Raw genomic sequence first — 24,168 nt, forward strand, 5'->3', positions numbered from 1 at the left:
CACGACAACTCTGTTATTCCTACATCTCTCCAGGATCTGTTTCCCCATCTGCTCCTCAACATCTCTGTTACTATTGGGCGGCCTATAGAAAACACCCAGCAAAGTTACCGACCCCTTCCTATTCCTAACCTCCACCCACAGAGATTCTGTAGTCAGTCCCTCCACGGCGTCCACCTTCTCTACAGCCGTGACACTATCCCTGATCAACAGTGCCACTCCCCCCCCTCTCTTGCCTCCCTCCCTGTCCTTCCTGAAACATCTAAAACCTGGCACCTGAAGCACCCAGTCCTGTCCCTGAGACATCCAAGTCTCCGTAATGGCCACCACATCACAATTCGAAGCAGCAATCCACGCTCCAAGCTCATCCACTTTATTCACTACACTCCTGGCATTAAAATAGACACATCTCAGACCTTCAGCCTGAGCACTTCCCTTCTCCCTCACTCGTCTAACCTCCCTCTTACCCTGTCTACATTCCTTATCTATTTGCGAGCTAACCTCCTCGCTCTCAGTCCCCTCATTTCGATTCCCTCCCCCCAACCTTTCTAGTTTAAAGTCTCACCAGTAGCCTTAGCCAACATCTTGGGATGTGGGCAACACTGTATTTAATACTGGAGAGTCAATGTAGGTAAGAGCCACATGAGTAAATCCATTGAATTTTTACAACAAACCTGCATAACTCTTTCTCCTGGCCCATAGATTTGTTGAATTCAACATCATGGGCAGAATTTTCTCATTTTTTTGACCAAGTCCCAGCTCAAGCAGACGGAACAGTGTGTAATTTACCAGATCCACGGCCGGCTTTTCCCGCCATAATTTTTGACACTTTGGCAAAAAAAATCAAGGAGGCTCGTGTCACGACATCACGCTGACTCTGAATGAACCCGCCCCACCAGTAGGTGTCAGAAAGATAAAAATAGAATTAGGGAACTGTAATAACTTCACGGAGGTGAAGGTTCCATCACCAAGGCTGCTTTATTTACAAGAGAATACTATACAACAGAGCTCTCGCTCTCTCGGTTGCTTCCTGGCAGAGAGACTGATGCAGCTGCTTTAAATGGGAACATGATGCTCCCTGATTGGACCATCAATTAGGACTCATCAGTGAGTTCAGGCTCTGGCAAGCCAACCTCATAAGCCTTACTGAAGTCATCATACTCCTTCCCCCAACCGCCCCCCCCCCCCCCCCCCCCCGCGCCTCGGTTTGCTTTCCTCAGGGGTCTTTTCCTCCGCATGAGGGCCGGGTCTGGATCCTCCATCTCAGCCCCTGATGTCGGCGAGGTGCAACAGTTGGGCGCCCGTTTCTTCTGCAGTGAACGCTGGAGGGTTGGTTTTTCTTCCATTTCTGGCGGTAGGGCGACCGCTACAGCTTCGTTCCTTGTGTCCATCTCAGACTCTGAGATCCCCACCAGGGGTGCTGGAGAGATGGTACTGGCCCATCAAGGGGGACTCTGCTCATCCCCAGTGCTGCAGGACGGACTCGGCTCAGGAACGTGTGCAGAGTTTGAGGCATGGACCTGGTCCAGGTGTTTTCTTACAACTACCTCGCCCACACGTACTAGGTAGGATACCGGTCCCGTCCTGGACTCGACTGTTCCTGTTATCCATGTGGGTCCATTCGCATAATTCTTTACCCAGACTTTCTCACTGGCATCAATGTGCCTCTCTTGGCGAGTGTTGTCGTGGCCTCTGCATTGAACTTCTTGGTGTCTTTCCACCTTCCCTCCCAGGTTTGGAAATAACAGGCTCAGTCTGGTGCGGTGTCACCTGCCCATCAGTAATTCTGCTGGAGCAATTCCCGTGGTGGTGTGTGCAGTTATCCTATAGCCGAATAGCCAGCATGAGAGTTTCGCCTCTAATGACGGCACTGGCTGTTTTTCAACCCAGCCTTTAAGGTCTGGACTGCTCTCTCCGCTTGCCCATTTGACGCTAGGTGGTATGGTGCCGTCTTGATGTGCCAGATCCCATTTGATTTCATGAATTTTGTGAACTCTAAGCTGGTGAAAATTGAACCATTATCGGAAACTAATACCTCTGGGATCCCATGTGTTGCAAACGAGGTGTACAGTTTCTCAACAGTTGCCATTGTGTTTGTCGAGTTCAGTTTGTAAACCATTTGGAATGGGCATCTATTATCACCAAAAACATGGACCCCATAAATGGCCCTGCAAATCGATATTAAGTCACGATCATGGTCTACCTGGCCATTCCCATGGGTGCCGCGGGGCTGCCGGTGGTGCCTTCTGCCCCTGTTAGCACTGGCACTGTCCCACCTATTCTGCTATGTCCGCACCCAGACCTGTCCACCAGACATAGCTCCTGGCCAGCATCTTCATTTTTGACACTCCAGGGTGCTCATGGTGTAGTTTGGGCCGATGGCTCTGTCTTGGGGCTGTGACCCGTGCTCCCCATAACGGTATCCCGTCTTCCACAGTGATCTGCTTTCTTCTGCTCCAGTATGGGTGGAACTGTGGTTGGACCGGTCTTTCCAACTCCCCTCTTAGCACCAGGTGCTTTACCTTCGCTAATACATGGTCTTTTTGCGTCCACTGGCATATATTGTGAGCGTATCCAAGAAGTTTAGTATCATCATGGTCTCCTGTACTCTGGGTACCAATGGTGGGGTGTCCGGTAATGGTAGCCGGCTTAGGGCATTGGCGTTTGCCACTTGAGTCCCCGGCCGGTACTCCAACCGATAATGGTATGCTGCCAGTAATAATGCCCAGTGCTGGATCTGAGCTGAAGCTATTGGCGGCACGGTTTTGTCCTCTTCAAGTAGGCCCAGCAAGGGTTTGTGATCTGTGACGATGGTGAATTTCCACCCGTATAGGTACTGGTGGAATTTTTTAACTGAAGATTACAGCCAGGCCTTCTTTTTCAATTTGGGCATATCTTCATCCTGTCATTGCTAAGGTCCTGGAGACGTATGTTATTGGCCATTCCTGTCCATTTTGCCATGTGTGTGCCAGGACTGTGCCAACCCCATATGGGGATGCGTTACAGGTGAGCACCAATTCCTTTTTGGGACCGTAGTGTGCCAATACATTTTCGGATGAAAGTTGCTGTTTAATTTTCTTGAAGGTCCAGTCTTTGTGGGCTGACCATTCCCAGGCTTGCCCCTTTTTTAGTAACTGGGGGAGGGGATCCAGAATGGAGGCCCCATTCTGTATGAATTTCCCGTAGTATGTCACCAGTCCTAAAAATTACCGTAATTCCTGGATGGTGGGGGGGCCAGGGCATCTTTTATTGCTTGCACCCGATTCTCCAGAGGATGTAGGCCCGACTTATCTACTTTGTAGCTGAGGTAGGTTACTTGTAGTGCTAAAAATACACATTTCTCTCTTTTCAAACGCAACCCGCTACTGCAAATCTCCTGAGGACTTCCTCTAGGTTCTGCAGGTGTTCTGCCCTTGTTTATCTCGTAATGAGGACATCGTCCAGGTAAATGGCAACCTGCAGTAACCCCTGTAAGATTCTCTCCATGGTTCTCTGGAATATAGCACAGGCTGATGATACCCCAAAGGGTAATCTTTTATACTGGAAGAGGCCTTTCAGCCTGTTTATTGTAGCAAATTTTTGCGAATCTTCATCCAGCCGTAGTTGAAGGTATACGTGACTTATGTCCAGTTTTGTGAATAGGAATCCTTCTGCCAGCTTTGCATAAAGATTCTCGAACTGGGGAATTGGGTATTTGTCTAGCTGAGAGTAACGATTTATCATCTGTTTGAAATCGCCACAAAGATGCATCGAACCGTCTGGCTTTAAGATAGGTACCACGGGTGCTTCCCGTTCCGCGAACTGGACCAGTTTTATTATACCTTCATGCTGCAATCTTTTAATTTCCATGTCGACCTTTTCCCTGAACGCAAATGGTATCGACCAGGCTTTGCAAAACTCTGGGACTGCCTCTGGGTCGATGTGTAATTTCGCTTTAACTTCTTTGATTGTTCCAAGGCCTTCCCGAAAAACCTCTGGGTATTTGCTCAGAGCTTCACTCAGGCGACCATTTTCCAGCTGGAAGATATTTGTCCAGTCCAGCTGGATCTCTTTCAGTCAATTTCGCCCTAATAGGCTCAGTCCTGAACCTTCCACTACCATTAATAGGAGCCTAACCAGTTGTTTCCCGTAAGCAAGTGGCACTTAGATTGTGCCCATCACTTTCAGTGGTTCCCCTGTACAGGTCCTCAGCCTTGCCGAAGTATTGGTCAGGGCTAAAGGTTGGAGTCCAGTGCGCATCTTGTTAAACACTGTCTCCCCTATGATCGATATGGCTGCGCCTGTGTCAACCTCCATTAAAATTGGACGTCCATTCAGTCTCTCAGACAATTTGATGGGTTCTGATTTTGTCATCGCTACGCACAGTAGCTGTTCCTCATTGGAGGTAGGTGGAGCTTCCAGAATGTGCATTCTCCTGTCCCTTGGCCTACGTGTTCTTTTCGGAAATATTGGTTTTGGAACCTTGCTTTCTTTATGTGCCTCCTGACACTGGCAACCTTTGCAGTGTCGTGTCGGGCAGGGCTCAGCAGGGACTGCTGTCGCTCTGGACTTAATCCGGCCTTGTCCAAGGGCAGTTCTATAGGCGGACCTGGGCTTCCTCGTATCCGAATCCTTCCGAAGGGCCGCTATGTAGTGGCCTGCCCCGTGGTGGTCGTCCCCTAACCCAGTTGCATTGGTTAAAAGCATATTATTGCGGATGCTGGAATCTGAAAAACCAATTGCACTGGTGTTGGTCTCTACCTCCATCGGGATACCCTGTAGCTCAGGCATTCCGTTTGCCGCTTTTTCCAAAGACAAGGCCAGCTGTAATGCCTGTTTACAGTCCAGCTGGGCCTCCGACAACAGGCGTTTCTGTATAGTCATATTGTTAATTCCGCACACCAATCGGTCTCGGAACATCTAATTTAATTTCACCCCGAATTCGCAAGCCTCTGCCAAACGTCTTAGCCTTGTCAGAAAACTGGTGATTGACTCCCCTGCCTCTTGGAATGTGGAGTAAAACCAGTACTGTCACAGAGTCGGAGGTGGCTTAGGGTCGTAATATTCTTTTACTAAGTCCGATAACTCCTGGAAGGACTTGGTGTCCGGTGCCTCCAGGAAAGTTAAGTTGCACACAATAGCAAAAGCTACTGGCCCACAAGCCGTTGTAGAAACTTGATGTCTGTGTCGATATGCGCGATCTTCTTGGAGATCCTCTCCACTTGGAGCCGGCAGGTTGAACTTTAACCTGGTGTTGTTAGACTCCTTACTGTGTTTACCCCAGTCCAATGCCGGCATCTCCTCACCACAAGCCATCAGCAGGATAACCCTTTGCTGCTCATCTGAGGCTATGTCGTTAGCCCTGAAGAAATACTTCATCCTTTCCACATATTGGGCCTAGTCTTCCACTGCGGGGTCAAAAGAATCCAACTTCCCAAACAGCAGCATGTTTTCTCAACAATGGTTTACCCTCAAATGTGTGGTGGTTCAGCAAGCAAGTTCCTTCAGGTCCTTTTTTCCCTCATCGCCACTGTAATAACTCCACGGAGGAGAAGGTCCCATCACCAAGGCTTCTTTGTTTACAAGAGAATACTATACAACAGAGCTCATGCTCTCTCTCTCGGTTGCTTCCTGCTTCAGCAGGCAGAGTGACTGACACACCTGCTTTAAATGGAAACATGAGGCTCCCTGAATGGACCATCAATTGGGACTCATCAGGGAGTTCATACTCTCACAGGCCAACCTTAGTAGCCTGACTGAAGTCATCACAGGAACCACCCCCAAAGAATTCCCCCCTCCCCATGGAAGCTGTTCCCCCCCCCCCTTCCTCCATGGACATGGTACCCCCAGAACTATACCCAAGGACACCCCATCCCCAGCCCAGCACTGTTTCCACCCCCGGTACTTCTCCTAGCACAATGTGGGGGGCTGTTACAGCGGGGAGGCCCTCTAATTATATAAAAATGGATTAAAATGGGGTTCCCATTATTGCATGGCAGGAATCCTGTTACCTCCATAGCAGGGATGTAACACTCATGTGACTCGGCCAACATTGTCTACCTCATACGCTGCAGGAAAGAATGCCCTGAGGCATGGTACATCGGCGAGACCATGCAGACGCTACAACAACGGATGGACTGACACCATGCGACAATCACCAGGCAGGAGTGCTCCCTTCCTGTCGGGGAACACTTCAGCAGTCAAGAGCATTTAGCCTCCGACCTTCAGGTAAGCGTTCTCCAAGGCGGCCTTCAAGACACACGATAACACAGAAACTGATAGCCAAGTTCCGCACACGTGAGGACGGCCTCAACCGGGATCTTGGGTTCATGTCACACTTCATGCAACCCCCACCATTTTGCATGGGCTTGCAAAATCCAACTAACTGTCTTGGCTTGAGACAATTCACACCTCTTTAACCTGTAATTATCCCTCTCTCCACTCGCATTTTCTGTACCTGTAAAAACTTGCATTCTAACCTTTATCTTGCAATTGAGTCTCTGTCTATACATGCTGTGTTTGTGAACCCAACTCTCCACTCACCTGAGGAAGGAGCAATGTTCCAAATGTTCATGATTCCAAATAAACCTGTTGGACTTTAACCTGGTGTTGTGAGACTTCTTGTTGTGTCAATAGCAGAGATTGAGGACAACCGAGCAGGGAAATCCCACAAGCGTCAAAGCCGTTTTGCACTACCACTTGGTCCTCTGCCCTCTCTGGCATTCCTGCCTGCCAAATGTAACAATGGAAATTCTGCACCCCCACCCCCTCTCCCAACACACACATCTCCATCATGGTGGAATTTGGACTTGTGGGACAAGATTTTCCATCTGGGTCAGGACCACAACTTTGGGACTAATGTTGGTCTCTACCCTGCACCATGTTGGGAGCAGGAACCCGTCAGGAATTTTTACAGGATTACCCAATTGGTTGTCAGATGGCAAACTTGGCATCCAATTAAGGATAGCGGCTAGCTGTTGAAGCTGGAAGGTCAATAGGGCCCTCAGCACTGAAAAAAACTGAAACCTGTTGTTAGAGGTCAGGGAGAGAGAGGGTGTCTCCATCTTAAGGTGCCCTCTCAGCACTCTTAAAATATTTGAAATAAATAACACTGCCAAGTGTTCAGTCTCTCCTGTGGTTATGGCAGAGGGTCAGAGGTATCCTGGCATGTTGCTGCCCCTGACTTCCAGGCATCTGCTGTGTTCTCAACGCCATGGGAGTCCCACAAGCTGACTGGAAAATTCCAATCTTCCTCGAGTCAATGGCTTAAATTAATCTTTAGAATGAGTTAACGAGCTACTGGATTCTATGGGTGGGAAGCTGTTCCGTGCCCAATCTGGTCTGAGGAAAATTGCTGGAGTTGGGAATGGGGTGGGAAACCTGCACAGTGGGCATGTTGGCAGAGACCGTCCCTGTCCCCATCTCAACACCAAAATCTTGCCCCTAATCTGAGTTTACTAGTCCAAAATCGTAGGCACTTACCTACGACATAAATCTACATGCACAGGGGAATGCTTTGTTCTGATGATATAATGCCCTGACAAGGCAAGGGTTTATCCAGGGAGAATGATCAATTCAGAGAGATACTGAGGGACTCACTACTGGATCACTGACATCCTCACCTCACAAATACTTTGGGGCGGCACAGTGGTTAGCACTGCTGTCTCACAGTGCCAGGGACCCGGGTTCAATTCCGGCCTTGGGTGACTATGTGGAGTTTGCACATTCTTCCTGTGTCTGCGTGGGTTTCCTCCCACACTCCAAAGATATGTGGGCTAGGTTGATTGGTCATGCTAAATTGCCCATTAGTGTCAGGGGGATTACCAGGGTAAATAAGTGGGGTTACGGGGATAGGTCCTGGGTGGATATATTATCAGCGCAAGCTTGATGGGCTAAATGGCCTATTTCTGCACTGTAGGGATTCTATGATCACTGAGGGACTTGAGGGGAAAAGACAAAAAAGAAACAGCAGAAAACTGAGGAGGGAGTGTGATGAATTAAACCAGAGCGATCATAAATTTTTTTAAATCACAAGGTTTGGAAAGAAAATGGACTATTATTAAATATGTGGGGAAGCGTGAGTAATTACTGGAGCATTGCATTATTAATCTGTTGAATTAACTATAGGTTTCTCCCTTCCAATTAGTTCACTAAATCTTTACCCAGTAGTTTGTTCACTAATTGAAGAGAATCATTGCTTCCCTGCCATTTGCTATTTATTAAATAACACTTCCATTCAAGTACAACAAAAGCACAGTCGCTCCAAGGCTGATGAGCATGATGCTATAATTCATGGCATAAACAGAGAGCCATAAATATACTCTGAGCATGTATTACACAATCAAATAAATTGTTGTGTTGGTGAGTTCTTTGTGCTCGCTCTCTCCAAAGACTGTGCAACACAGGGCATTAGTTCTAAAAGCTATTGATTGGCAAAAACAAGACTTACTCACTGAGGCATTAATATTTAATCAGTGTCTCTCTGTACAGGAGAAAGCAGTTTGGAGACATTTCAAGTTTTTTGTGCAGCCAAGTGCTAAACCTTTGTGAGATCTTAGTTTAGTTTGCATAATTGATTAGTATGACTTTGTCTGGGTGAGGAGAGGTTTTGATTGATGTGACCTGACTGGGACATTGAATTTAGATTTTTTTTAAGAAGTTAGGTTTCACTGGGAAAGCCGTCAGGTTTTTGGAGATGTGTTGCCACGGTTGCAAAGCTGTGGTCCTGCTTGACCAGAGGTCACAGGTCATCTCAAAACCCTATTGTTCCCCCTTGTACAAAATCGGTGGACAGTCGTATCATTCAGTTGTCCCTTTAAACAACAGTAGTAGACTTGGATCATTTGCCGAATTAGAAATGCGTAAATTTAATTATTCTCTGATACTCAGACCTGCCAACTCCCACTTGACTGGAGTCAGACTTAACTCGCTTCGATTTTAAAAAGTCACCTACTTTCAGGAATATCTCTCTTAAAAGATAAGCAGAGTTCCATTTATTTCAAAGGGTTTACAATCCACCTTATTCTGTCTGATCATAAATACGTGCACACTGTAGACCTAGCATGGGTGCAAAGCTGTTTTGACATTGCACTGACACACAGCTTATGGAGTTTAAATTGGGTGCCAAGTGTCAAAAGGCCTGTGAAGCAGAGCAGCGTGAGACTTTCTCCTTCAAGGAGCCTCATTCTCCTTCGCTCCAGGGTCGAATCAGGTAGGCACTCCATATTCAAGCTGTATTTACACTAGAACTGCAGCATAGGTGTGAATTCAAGCAAAACAACCACACTTTATCCATAGTGGGAATTTGGGCCTGTGCCTCATTTCTAACATTCCTTCAATGTTCACAGCTTTCTGCAGAAGGGTGCTTAAAACTTTTACCTATTATAATGTGGATAGCGACTGCTATGACAATTAGTGATGAGGGGTAATGCAGTAATTGTAGAATGATGTTGAATTTATAGCGTAGAAACAAGCCATTTGGCCAGACTGTATCTATTTGTGCCCACACCATCTCCTCTCAATCTTATTTCACCTAACGCCATCAGTGCATCCTTCTATTCTTTTCTCCTCTGCATGTTTATATAGCTCCCCTTAAATGCTACTCACCTCAGCTATTTCTTGTGGTATCAAGTTTCACATGCTGAGAAACCTCAGCAATTGGTACTTTATTTTTTAAAATAGCAGATAAAAGCATCCACAATTAGGATCAAAGTGAAAATCCATTTAGAGTTTTGTTATGTGGAATATTTTAAATAGTGAATGTATTAGACCTGATCACCAAAGTTGACTGAGAAACATTGCTGAACATGGCAGTATGAAATGAAAGTCCCAGAGGATCATAGGCTGCTCTCCCCTTTGAGAGACAGCTGACTGGTAATTTTAACTGAAGGACCACCACACTGCAGGTGAGGGGCAAGGTTGAGAAGGTGGTATGTTAATTGAATCTGCGCTGTTGACGTTGCTCTGCGTCATGAACCAGACACCCAGCCAACTGACCTAAACTGACCATCATGACAGGAAATGGGTAGATAGTGATCGTGCCACTATAAGCCCAAAATTAATTTCATTTCATCAACATGACCTTTGTCCAGCTGCTTTATAATCAGTAATACATCTCGAGCTGATTCACAATGATATTGTCGATGTTCGAGGCTGAAAAATCAGACACAGAAGCCTGAGGCCTTCAACTGACCTAAGGCACTCAATATTCTAAGGATAGTGCACACATAATCTCATAGATTCATCAATCTCTGACTTTAATTTTAATTAGTCTCCTGTCCAATTCTGCAGCTCAAATTGCTGAGGATGATGACAGAGACAAGCAACCCGTTTGAAACATGCACCGAAGTGCAGGCCATCTTTAAATTTTTATAAAACAATACTCTGACCTTTGCTGCTGATGCTGCCAGTTTCCCCACGACTTTACCAAGTGGCTGGCGCACAACAGGTGACCAACATCCCTTCATTGGCTGCTCTGACACTTTTTTTTTGATATGTTTATTGAAAGTTTTCTTATATTTTACATAGCAAACGCACAGATACAGATCCGCACAGTGCTCGCCTGTACATTCCAACGTGACTGAGCACATGGCTCCCCGTGGCCAGGGAACAAGTCCCGGCACCCATCCTGCCCAAGTCCCATCTAATTGCATCGGTAATGATGGTAACAATATAAAAATAAAAAGGCAGAGGAACGCCACTGGAGAGCCAACTGAGCACCCAAACAGCCCAGGCTATAAACTAGCGAGCCGAGAAAGCAAAGGAGAGAGAAGAAAGAGAGTAAGAGGGAAAAGAGAAAAGTTCTCATGTTGGTCCCCAGACCTCGGCAGGACGGGCGGGCGTACTCGCGTAAAGGGCCAGGGGGCGTCCACCAATCGGGGGAGGGGAGGGTTCTGTGGGAGCACCCGGGGTCCTGGGGCCATCGGGTATCTACTCAACCAGCTCCAACTGCAGCGTCCCAACATGTGCTATAAATGGTTGCCAGGTCTTATAGAACCTAGCAGTGGTCCCGTGTAGTGTGCACCTCATCTGCTCCAGCTTAATGGTATCTACCACCGCCTTCACCCACTAAGAGTGCATCAGGGGTGCACCTGATTTCCACCTAAACAGGATTAGTCGTCTAGCCAGGAGTGTAGTGAAAGCAACAAAATCTGCTTGGAATTTCAGCAGCGACGGATTTAAAGACACGACCCCAAACAGGGCAGCCTGGGGGGGATGCATTTATGTCCCGATCTAGCATTGCCACAATCGTCTCAAATATCGATGTCCAGTAGTTACACAGTGATGGGCAAGCACAGAACATATGTAAGAGGGTGGCAGGAGCTTGCCGGCACCATTCACAAATGGGCTTGTGCCTGGGTACATTCTATAGAGTCTAACCCTCGTCAGATATGCTCTGTGAAGGAGTTTACATTGTATCACACCCAGCTTGGCACATATTGAGGAGGAGTGTACTCGATGCAGCACCATGTCCCAATCCTCCTCCGAGAACTCATCCCCCAGATCTCATTCCCATAACGATTTAACCACTGATAGATAGTTTTATTGGGACAGAATTTGAGAATAAAGAATGGAAATGATACCACGCAGAGTAATAGAAGGCACTAAGAAGATGTCAATGGAGGTACGAGGTGGGAGCGTCAGAAATTGAGGGTCAGCCCTATGTACAAAGTCTCGAATTTGCAAATATCTGAAAAAGCACGTTGCCGGTAAAGCAAACTTATCCACCACCTGCTGGAATGACTCGAATACACCATCCACATACACGTCCCGGAATATTCTGATCCCGTGCTTGACCCATGTGTTGAAGACACCATCCAAAACAAACGGAGGAAAAAATGGTTAGCCGATACTGGGGAGTTGCTCTGACACTTCTAATGCATCATTAACACACGGCTAGCGTGACAATAGGCTATGTAAATCAATTGATGTCACACTGTCACACACTGTCTGCCTTGGGTGACTGTCAGTGTGGAGTCTGCGCGTTCTCCCCGTGTTTGCGTGGGTTTCCTCCGGGTGCTCTGGTGTTTCCTCCCACAGTCCAAAGATGTGCGGGTTTGGTGGATTGGCCATGCTAAATTGCCCCTCAGTGTCAGGGGGACTAGCTAGGGTAAATGCATGGGGTTATGGGGGTAGTGCCTTGGTGGGATCGTGGTCGGTGCAGACTCGATGGGCCAAATGGCCTCCTATTACACTGTGGGATTCTATGAGTCGATTGGCTCTGGAGCTTAGTTAAATGGGACAAAAAAGCTGTGAATAATCAAGACAAGTGTGAGACAGTGGCTGGAGACAAATCTGGAATCAGAGACAAGTGAATCTGGTTGTGGTTGGATATGACTGAGTTTAATCTCGCCAATGTGAAGTTCAATGAAGTCATGGCTCATGTAAAACTGGATTTTGTACAAGCAGATTGCCAAACGATGGGAGATGGTGAAGACTCATCTGCATTTTGTATCTTCTGTTGAAAATATAATATTCTTGATCATGCTGCACCGACACAGAATATTTACAGACTCTGCTGAGATAAGGATAAAGTTTGTCAGAATTAAACGCTCCGGGGTTGGCTGAGTGATCGACTTGATTGAACATAAATTACCATCAAATGACGTTCAGTGCACTTCCCGACGTCATTGCACATGCCTGTGATTTTGAGGTTGGCAGGTGTGTGCACAAATTGGATGCACGCTCGCCAACAATTGAAATGCCAATTAAAGCCATTAACAGTCCAAAAGACAACAATTTAATGCTGCCCATGCAATTCTCAGCCACTGCACAGGCAAAAGGGGTGGGCGCTAATCACATTTTTTTACCTTCTCTTCTCCAAGGGTGGGATAAGGTTCCCAGAACAGCAGAACTTTGTCATTGCGAGTTTATGACTGAGTACAGAATGGCCCTGAGCTTCTCAGCAATTCATATGCCTTTCAAGCCTGTCTTTCAGCACCTCAGGTCCTCATCTTCTCTGGAAAGTTTCGTTGAGGATTGGAGGACATTGTTCCATCACTTGCAAGGCATTGGTCTGCTCCATCTGATCCAAGGGGTGTAGTGTACTTAGCTGGTAGTATGTCCTCTGAAGAGGAGGAGAGGGGCAGGAGGGAGAGGAGACCAGGTGAGTGCAGGCAGTGTCCCAGGGAGTGACCTTTAAGAGAGACATGGGTTCGGCTGGCACAGGGTCAGCATGGTGCCCAAGGTGGGAGGGGTTGCTGAAGAAACCACTACCCAAATTGTACAGATATCGCTCCAACTATCTCCAAATGTCTGAGGTCCAATACCACAGGAGGCTACGCCTCTCCAGGACCACAGTAACAACAACATGTGACATGATAGGTCCCGAAATATTTCTAACTGCATGGGTGATAACCCCTTGCCAGTGACTTTGAAGGTTACAGTGGCCTTCAACTTCCATGCTTTTGGTTCTTTTCAGGGCTCAGTGGGAGAATCTGTGCAGTTGTATCTGAAAGAGCAGCTCCCCATCCTGTCGAAGATGCATTTGCAGCAATGACTATGGGTAGCTCTGGGTCATAGTAAGCTAAAATGTCAGGTAATATCAGCATCTCTTTGATTTTCTCAAAAAGACCTTGGTTGTACGTCCTCCCTGCACCATGGATTGTCTTGTAACAGCTGACATAGTGGCTTGTTGATGGCTGCTAGGTTGGCAAGAAAGTTGCGATCGCACCCATGATTCTCTGGAGATCAGTCACGTTGTGAGGAGTTGGAAGCTCCTTGCTTGCTTTTCTCTTCTGTGGTTAATTCTTGACACCAGATGCATCCACAATATGCCCGGGGAACTTGATAGTTGGCTGCGAGAACTGGCATTTGTTGTTGAGTGTAAGTTTTGCTTCCTCTCCGTGTTGCAGCACAGCTCACACTCTCGAGTCACATTCTGACTGAGAGAATCCATGCATCAGGACATGGTCTGTGTGATGTAGGATTTCATCCTCTCCTTCTAAGTTACTTGACATTGTCCCCTCTGGAAGATTTCTTTTAATGAAGATTGTAAGCAGCTTAGTGAGGAAATTGTCAACTTCATTAAGAAACAGCTCACTAGGACTTCATCTTGTGATGATACACAGTTAGAATTAACCTCTTATCCTATAGAAACCACTGAGGACAAACAGGTAAATGTGCAGATACTCAGGATGAAGGATGATGGAGATTTCAGAAGTGACCAGGATTAAGGAGAAGCTATTGCACTTGCTAATATACATCACCTCATCAATCATAGAATCCTTACAGTGCAGAGGAGGCCATTTGGCCCATTGAACCTGCACTAACAATCCCACCCACACCTTATCCCCATAACCCTGAGCATACAAAAGGCTCAGAGAGCTTGGTGAAGATAGGGATTTAGAAGAGTATACGGCTTGTAGGAAGGGACTAAAGAAGGAAATTAGGAGAGCCAGAAAGGGTCACGAGAAGGCCCTGGCAGGTAGGATTAAGGAGAACCCTAAGGCGTTCTATAAATATGTGAAGAGTAAAAGGATGAGACGTGAAGGAATAGGGCCTATAAAAGGTGAAGGTGGGAAAGTCTGTACAGAACCAGTAGAAATGGCAGAGGTGCTCAATGAGTATTTTGCCTCGGTTTTCACAGAGGAGAAAGACCTGGGTGGATGTACTGTGGGCGTGCGGTGGACTGAAAAGATTGAGTATGTGGACTTTAAGAAAGAGGTTGTGCTGGAATCTCTGAATGGCATCAAGATAGATAAGTCGCCGGGTCCGGATGGGATGTACCCCAGGTTACTGTGGGAGGCGAGGGAAGAGATTGCAGAGCCTCTGGCGATGATCTTTGCGTCGTCGATGGAGACGGGAGAGGTGCCGGAGGATTGCGGATGTGGTTCCTATTTTCAAGAAGGGGAATAGGGATAGCCCAGGTAATTACCGACCGGTGAGTCTAACCTCAGTGGTTGGTAAACTGATGGAGAAGATCCTGAGGGACAGGATATATGAGCATTTAGAGAGGTTTAGTATGCTCAAGAATACTCAGCATGGCTTTGTCAAGGGCAGATTGTGCCTTACGAGCCTGGTAGAGTTCTTCGAAAATGTGACTAAACACATTGACGAAGGGAAGGCGGGAGATGTGGTTTATATGGATTTTAGCAAGGCGTTCGATAAGGTCCCCCATGCAAGGCTTCTCGAAAAAGTGAGAGAGCATGGGATCCAAGGGGCTGCTGCCTGGTGGATCCAGAACTGGCTTGCCCAAAGGAGTCTCACAACACCAGGTTAAAGTCCAACAGGTTTATTTGGTAGCAAATACCATAAGCTTTCGGAGCACAGCTCCTTCGTCAGATGGGGTGGATATCGAGGCAGAGAGTGGGTATGGATGGGTCTTTTTCTAAATGGAGGTCAGTCACCAGTGGTGTGCCCCAGGGATCTGTTCTGGGACCCTTGCTGTTTGTCATTTTCATAAATGACCTGGATGAGGAAGCGGAGGGATGGGTTGGTACGTTTGCCGACGACACGAAGGTTGGTGGGGTTGTGGATAGTCTGGAGGGATGTCAGAAGTTACAGAGGGACATAGATAGGATGCAAGACTGGGCGGAGAAGTGGCAGATGGACTTCAACCCAGATAAATGCGTCGTGGTCCATTTTGGTAGGTCAAATGGGATGAAGGAGTACAATATAAAGGGAAAGACTCTTAGTACTGTAAAGGATCAGAAGGAGCTTGGGGTCCGGGTCCATAGGACTCTGAAATGGGCCCCGCAGGTGGAGGAGGTGGTTAAGAAGGCGTATGGTGTGCTGGCCTTTGCCAGTCGAGGGATTGAGTTTAGGAGTCCGGGGATAATGATGCAGCTGTATAAGACCCTCGTCAGACCCCACTTGGAGTACTGTGCTCAGTTCTGGTCACCTCACTATAGGAAGGATGTGGAAAAGATTGAAAGGGTGCAGAGGAGATTTACAAGGATGTTGCCTGGATTGAGTGGCATGCCTTATGAGGATAGGCTGAGGGAGCTCAGTCTTTTCTCCTTGGAGAGACGAAGGTTGAGAGGAGACCTAATAGAGGTGTATAAGATGTTGAGAGGCATAGATCGGGTGGACTCTCAGAGGCTTTCTCCCAGGGTGGAAATGTCTGCTACGAGAGGACACAGGTTTAGGGTGCTGGGGGTTAGGTACAGGGGAGATGTTCAGGGTAAGTTTTTCACACAGACGGTGGTGGGCGAGTGGAATCGGCTGCCGTCAGTGGTGGTGGAGGTGAACTCAATAGGGTCTTTTAAGAGACTCCTTGGATGAGTACATGGAGCTTAATAGGATGGAGGGTTATAGGTAGGTCTAGAAGGTAGGGATGTGTTCGGCACAACTTGTGGGCCGAAGGGCCTGTTTGTGCTGTAGTTTTTCTATGTTCTATGTAACCCCATGTATTTACCCCTCTAGTCCCCTGACACTAAGAGGCAATTTAGCATGGCCAATCAACCTAATCGGCGATCTTTGAATTGTGGGAGGAAACCAGAGCATCCGGAGGAAACCCACGCAGATGAGAGGAGAATGTGCAAACTCCACACAGATAGTGACCCAAGACTGGAATTGAACCTGGGTCCATGGCGCTGTGAAGCAGCAGTGCTAACCACTGTGCCACCGTGCAGCCCCATATACTTCTCGATTTATATCACTCGGTCTTTTGCTTTTTCCAAACTGAGTGCTATCCTGCCTTGGCCATTCACTTCCTTTTCTCACCCTGAAAAAAAAATATTGCAGCAAAATCTCAGGTCTGTTGGAGAACTGAATGTGGAGGTTTTCCCATGCAGTCAGCGCTTTGTGAAGGAACACAAAACCCCTGACAGCAGTACATCCTTCAACATAGAAAATCCAAAAAGTATGAATCAATATTGGCTGGTTTTGACAGGAACAGATGAATCTGTATTTGTATTTTTAAAAATATCCATGCATTATGTGAACAAGCAGAGTTGGTGGATTATATATTATACAGATTGTGCAACATAAGTAGTCTCAAAAATCTTTGTAGTGTGCCAAATATTAAAAAGTGATCTGGCATCTTGCTGAGTCGAGATGTAAGTCAGGATCTAATTAAATTTGAATATTTTTGACAGCAGATGTGCATCACTAGACTACTTTCGCAAGACAGTTTTATCCAGAACTCCATTGAGCATTTTAACAGATGATTTTTGAGGATTGGAGGACAGTGTTCTGGTTCCAATTGACAAGCAAACAACTCAGTGGCTGATCTGAATGTATACCTTTCTCTCTAGTCCTTTGTAGGTATATATAGTTTTAGAGCGAAACACAAAAAATGATAACATTTTAGGACAAATGATCTTTTATTGATTCTTCAGAAAGGTCACGGTTTGAAATGTTCTTTCTCTCTCCACAAGTGTGCCTTTACCTGCTGAGTATTTCCAGCATCCGCAGTATTTTGCTTTTATACTTTCAGTGAAGTTGGGTCTAAAATAACTTTTGCCAGAGATTAGAATGGTAAAAAGATGATCTGTGGAATGATAAATGAGTTATGCATTTACTGTTGTCTCATAAGAATGGTGTTTAGCATATTCCTGATTAGGAATTAACCAATCTTTCTTTGTGCTTATATTGTCTTCACTACTTAAGCTGTTGTCTTTCCCACTGAGATCTGGATTGCAAGTGTTGATGCACTCAATGGATGTTAATCATATGAGCATTGATAATGAGTGCAGGCTATCCAGTTATGGCAAGATTATAACTGGGACCAATCCTTCCCTCTACACTCAATCATAATAGAGATGCCTAATCGGTACCTGGCAACCAAACTAAGATGTCCTTCTTCAAGCCTCAGGAGCTGTAACTTAATGTTTCACTCTTTCCTGACCAGAAATGTGACGCCACTGTTTAAAAAAGGAGATAGACAAAAGGCAGGTAACTATAGGCCGGTTAGCTTAACTTCTGTAGTAGGGCAATTGCTTGAATCTATCATCAAGGAAGAAATAGCAAGACATCTGGATATAAATTGTCCCATTGGGAACTCGCAGCATGTGTTCATGAAGGGAAGGTCATATTTGACAAATTTGGTGGAATTCTTTGAGAACATTACATGTGCAGTGGATAATGGGGAACCTGTGGATGTGGTGTATCTGGATTTCCAGAAGGCATTTGACAAGGTGCCGCACCAAAGACTGCTACATAAGATAAAGGTGCACGGTGTTACGGGTAATGTATTAGCATGGATATAGGATTGGTTAACTAACAGAAAGCAAAGAGTGGGGGTAAATGGGTATTTTTCTGGTTGGCAATCAGTGACTCGTGGTGTGCCTCAGGGATCAATGTTGGGACCGCAATTGTTTACGATTTACATAGATGATTTGGAGTTGGGGACCAAGTGTAGTGTGTCAAAATTCGCTGATGACACTAAGATGGGTGGCAGAGCAAAGTGTGCAGAGGACACTGAAAGTCTGCAAAGGGATATAGATAGTTTAAGTGAGTGGGCGAGGGTCTGGCAGATATGGTAATGTTGGTAAATGTGAGGTCATCCATTTTGGTAGGAATGACAGCAAGATGGACTATTATTTAAATGGTAAAAAATTGCAGCATGCTGCTGTGCAGAGGGACCTGGGTGACCTTGTGCCGGAATCTCAAAGAGTTGGTTTGCAGATGCAGCAGGTAATTAAGAAGGCAAATGGAATTTTGTCCTTCATTGCTAGAGGCATGGAGTTTAAAAACAGCGAGGTTATGTTGCAGCTGTATAAGGTGCTGGTGAGGCCATAGCTGGAGTACTTTGTACAGTTTTGGTCTCCTTACTTGAGAAAGGATTTACTGGCACTGGAGTGGGTGCAGAGGAGATTCACTAGGTTGAGTCCAGAATTGAGAGGGTTGGCTTATGAGGAGAGACTGAGTAGACTGGGGCTATACTCATTGGAATTTAGAAGAATGAGGGGAGATCTTATAGAAACATATCAGATTATGAAGGGAATAGATAAGATAGAAGCAGGGAAGTTGTTTCCACTGGCGGGTGAAACTAGAATTAGGGGGCATAGCCTCAAAATAAGGGGAAGCAGATTTAGGGCTGAGTTGAGGAGGAACTTCTTCACACAAAGGGTTGTGAATCTGTGGAATTCCCTGCCCAGTGAAGCAGTTGAGGCTACCTCATTGAATGTTTTTAAGGCAAGGATAGATAAATTTTTGAACAGTAAAGGAATTAAGGGTTATGGTGAGCGGGCAGGTAAGTGGAGCTGAGTCCACAAAAAGATCAGCCATAACCTTATTGAATGGCGGAGCAGGCTCAAGCGGCCAGATGGCTTACTCCTGCTTCTGGTTCTTATGTTCTCTGCTTTGGCTAGTTTGTTCAGCCTAAAGGCAGAATGTTAGTTAATGAACTGGTAGGATAGTTCACTTCCTTAGGAATTCTCCTCTCTTTCCCTCCAGCCCAACCACTCTCCTCCCCCACCCTGATTTCACCTCTCTTTACCTCTCCACCCTCATTTTTACTTCTGCCTCCTCTCCTGCGTTTAGCATTCAGCATTCAGACAGTTACGGCACGTGGTGGTTTGCATTTAGCTACGGCCCTGACTTACTTAATATATGCAATTAGCTGCTGACATACCTTTGGCCAATTTATTTGTTGAGACGTGCTACATAGTGTGAAAGGTTAAATTGTGTTAATGCTGTTAGTGCTCTGATAAGTCATGTTTCATATGCCATAATCAAAATGGATTGCAAAGATCACAAATTGATTAAGGTACTTAAAATACACCAGGGATGGTTTCATGAAGAAAAATAATTAAGTCCAATGACTTACCAAATGCATATTGTTTTTAAATATGTGTGACCAAATGTCATTGAGGTTCTCCTTGGATAGCAGATAGATATATGTTTTTTTCTCACTTAATGGAAACATTAGTCTTGCCGCCTAACAATTCTTCTAACTGATGTTGAATCATTGTTTGGTAATTTGCAATAACGGGATTTCATCTAGGATGGAACTGCCAGGCATGTAGGGCTGATTTTTTTGCTTTGGGAATGGGGAACAGGATCTATTTTTCTTGGTTCTGAACCTACCCCCGAGCAGGTATAGTCACTGACCTGAGATTTAGACTGGGGCGCCCCCTTGATTGGTATGGAGACAGGTTCACTGCCCAATTCAGGGTTGGTGAGTGGGCTGTCAAATCTGGATGGCCAGTCAGTGGCATTCCAGCTTCAGAGGAGCACTTGACTGAAATATAAGCAACTGGGAGAGTGCTCCAACTAGAAGGTGCCCTCTTAGCCACTTTAATTAGAAAATAAAAGAAGGATACAGACCATCATTTTTCTTGGGGGGAGAGAGTGGTGGGTGGGCGGGTGGGAGGTGAGTCCCTCAAACAGGAAAACCTTTGCCTGCACCCCTATCCAGTCAGGGAGCTAGGCCCTATAAGCCTGCCTCGAGCACTGGCACCCTGGCCTGCCACTGAGTGCCTGCTTCCAGGTTGTTCATCTGCCCTCAATCATGTCTGGAAACCGGAAGCCAACTGGAAACTCTCACTCAATCTCTTTATTCCCTTCTTTAACAAGGCTCTTAATGAACTTAATTTCCTGGCCATCTCATGGGGATGGGCAGTCTTGCCTGGCCTTGAACTCATGTCATCCAAAATAGCCAATATTGGGAGCAGGGTTGGGAAGCTGTTCGCAGGCAATTTTTGAGCCCCATTCCCAATGTTAGCAGAGCCTGAGGATTCAGCCCATAGTATACACCGAGTATTGGATCCCTACCAGGCACACTCAGTGAGCAATGTATCACAACAATATCCCTCACATTAAGATTGGGGTAACCAACTGTCAACTAGAAATCTCAATTTCACTTCTAAGGCTTAACTGACATTTTGCGCTGTCAGTTCCTTGGGGTCATACTTATGTTCCGAGACTCATTTGGGAACAAGAGTAACCAGTCTTCGAAGTTTGACAAATGGTGAAGCCTTGATGAAGAGCATGCTGGTACCTCGAGGCTGAATTCTCCCTTTCTTTCCTCAGCTGAACAGAGTCACAATGATTGGAGAATTACCTTGGGTTCAGTTCAGTAACAGATGGATATTAACTTTCTGTCTGGTTATAAAATTAGCCCATTATTTCCAAGAAACCATAGTCTTTCTCGAAAAACAAAGAATAGTACAGCATAGGAACAGGCCCTTCAGCCCTTCAAGCCTGTGCCAATCATGCTGCCCTAACTAAATTAAACAAAAAACCTTCTCCCCTTACACGGCCCGTATTCCTCCATTCCCTCCCTATTCATGTACCCATCCAGATGCCTCTTAAATGTTGCTAATGTGTCTTCTTCCACCACCTACTGTGGCAGGGTGTTCCAGGTACCCACCACTCTCTGCGTGCAAAACTTCCCCTGCTCATCTCCCTTAAACTTTCTCCCTCTCACCTTGAACATGTGCTCCCGTGTAATTGACACTTCTACCCCGGGGGAAAAAGCCTCCGACTATCCACCCTGTCTAAGGCTCTCATAATTTTGTAGACCTCTATCAGGTCTCCACTCAGCCTCCGTCTTTCCAGTGAAAACAATCCTAGTTTATTCAACCTCTCCTCATAGTGAAACACCTTGAGACCAGGCAACATTCTGGTGAACCTTCTTTGCACTCTCTCCAAAGCTTCCACGTCCTTCTGGTAGTGTGGTGACCAGAACTGGACGCAGTATTCCAAATGTGGCCTAACCAAGATTTTATATAGCTGCAACATGATTTCCCATCTCTTGTACTCAATGCCCCGGCCGATGAAGGCAAGCATGCCAGTGGCCTTCTTAATCACCTTGGCCACCTGTGTTGTCACTCTCAGGGAACTGTGGACCTGCACGCCCAGATCCCTTAACATATGCTTAACAGATGAAAGTAAATTCTCATCTGTAATAATCTGCAGTCCCTCTGTGTTATTAAAAGTCTTGTGTTAGCTCCCTTTTGTTGTGTCACACCGTAATAGTGTCACACTCCATACCTCATTGACAGATATCCAGAAAGTGAAAGTTTCTCATTAACTTAATAGCTGTTTATCTGTTCAGTTATCAAATATCGGATCATCTGAATATGAATGCATCAGAATTTCCTTTAAAAGAAACGAGGAATGAGTAACCAGCAGAACATTTTCCAAAGTTGTCATTCTTGAACTCAACTAAACAGTTAAATTGCTCAAATAATTCCTTCATTGTTTTCTCTCTGACGTGTGTCATTTTTAAGTAGCTAGAAATAATATTGGCAACACGAGGCACAGATACAGAAAACACAGGGTCAGATTCTCCGACCTCGTCCACAGCAGGGGTTCTCCAGTCCCTGCAGTGAATGGAGTTTTGACTGAGCGCCAAATTCTCTGTTCTTCCTATCAGTGGTAGCCGGACGTACAAGGCCAGAAAATTCCGACCACAGTGTTCGGATTACAAATCATAAATTAGTTATTTAATGGTCGAAGTGCCTGCTGGAATTTCCCTCAGACAAAGACCTGCCTTTAATACCCGGAACCTGGGGCTTAAGTTGGAATTTTTAACATTTGCTTTGGGGGCTCGGAATATTTTAGTGCTATGTAAACGTTCTGTTGGTGGTACGGAAAATCATCACTGGTATTATGCTCACCTTCTGGAGAAGTACTATTCTCAAAGCACCTGACAAAAGCCCACATTACAGCCATTTTCTCAATCTTTCATTCCAACCATTATTTGCTGCATTAATGCCTATAATCGAAGCGGGATTTTGCTAGCTGTAATTTTCTCTGGTACTAATGTTCATGCTGCTTCCTATTCTTTGTAAGACAGTCCATTCAGTAGCAGGAATGGTCTAATTTTCTGGGTTGGAGGAGACAAGGATTTTCAACCTACCATTCTGAGTGGGGGGGCATGGAGTTATGTTTCCTGTTAAGCTTGATACAGTGATGTCATTGAAGTACTGCTGCTCTAACATTTTCTTCTGATTTGTGCTTCTAGCATGTCGACCCGGTTTCTACAAGGCCTCCTCCTTGGATGCGTACTGCATGAAGTGTCCACCTCATAGCTACTCATACCAAGAGGGCTCGTCCCAATGTACCTGTGAGAAAAGCTACTTCAGAGCAGATACAGACCCCAGGGCTATGCCCTGTACAAGTAAGTCAACATGTAGCTTCTCAACCTTTTGGCTCAGATTAAGCGTCAGATCCAAGATTGGGTGCAATGCCTTATCTTGTCAGCTTGGATCTTATTTATCTCTCTTGGGTGGGCCATGAATTGTATTCAATTGGAATTTGAATTTGGTTTTTGGAGCAAGCAAGGAATGGATTTAGGTTTGCCCAGTCCACTCTGAGCATTGGTTGTGTAACTTTATAATCGGGCGGCACAGTGACTAGCACTGCTGCCTCACAGTGTCAGGGACCCAGGTTCGATTCCCGGCTTGGGTGACTGTCTGTGTGGAGTTTGCATATTCTCCCCGTGTCTGCATGGATTTCCTCAGGGTGCTCCGGTTTCCTCCCACAGTCTGAAAAACGTGCTGGTTAGGTACATTGGTCATGCTAAATTCTCCCTCAGTGTACCCAAACAGGTGCTAGAGTGTGAAGACTAGTGGATTTTCACAGTAACTTCAGTGCATTGTTAATGTAAGCCTACTTGTGACACTAATAAAATAAACTTAGTTAAACTTTAAACTTTAAGAATGGAGTAAAAAAATTTGAAAAAGCATTTCGGCTAAGATGAAGTGTAGGATCAATCGTGAGATCAGTTGTATTGCCTATTCTTGTCAGCTTGGATCTAGTATGTCTCTTTTGTGGGGACCATGAATTGGATTCAGTTTGAATTTGAATTTGTTTTTGGCTAGCAAGGAGATGGATTAAGGGCTTTCCTTGTCCACTTTGCGCATGGCTTTGTAAATCTGTGAAAGGAATAAAAATTGAAAAACCATATGATATGGTGGTTTGATGGCAAGTGTTCTCAAGAGTGTGAAAATTCCATAGCTTTAGAATACTCGCAATCTGTTACACAAGTGAGGAAACAACTGGAACTCATTAGCAGTGAGCAGTCCAGCAGCATTTCTTACACATTTATATCCATCAATCAACTCGGGCCTGGAAACTGTTTTGGAATAGACATCAATTATTAAATGAATTTTCCGCAAATTCCAGATACTGGCAGTCCGCAGACTTACAACACAATTGGCTTCTGAAAACTGTGTCGCAAGTCAAAACATCGTAAGTTGAAAAGTCGGAACCGATTTTTTCATAAGTACAATGTTAAAATGGGTGATTGGTTCATGAACCCAGCTTAATGTCCAGTCCTTCAGCAGTTTTTATGCA

The 24,168-nt window shown here is 45.7% G+C and overlaps 1 protein-coding gene across 1 annotated transcript in view; it reads left to right on the forward strand.

Annotated features, from left to right (window-relative positions):
* The window catches only part of LOC144485508 (ephrin type-A receptor 3-like), a 368,384-nt gene that overhangs the window by 188,538 nt on the left and 155,678 nt on the right, over positions 1-24,168 (forward strand). The window contains exon 4 of the mRNA XM_078203656.1: positions 22,835-22,990. Coding sequence (XP_078059782.1) covers positions 22,835-22,990 — 156 coding nt within the window. The remainder of the gene's footprint in view (positions 1-22,834; positions 22,991-24,168) is intronic.

Source organism: Mustelus asterias, chromosome 3 (genome assembly GCF_964213995.1).
Source record: "Mustelus asterias chromosome 3, sMusAst1.hap1.1, whole genome shotgun sequence".
Taxonomy (NCBI): domain Eukaryota; kingdom Metazoa; phylum Chordata; class Chondrichthyes; order Carcharhiniformes; family Triakidae; genus Mustelus; species Mustelus asterias.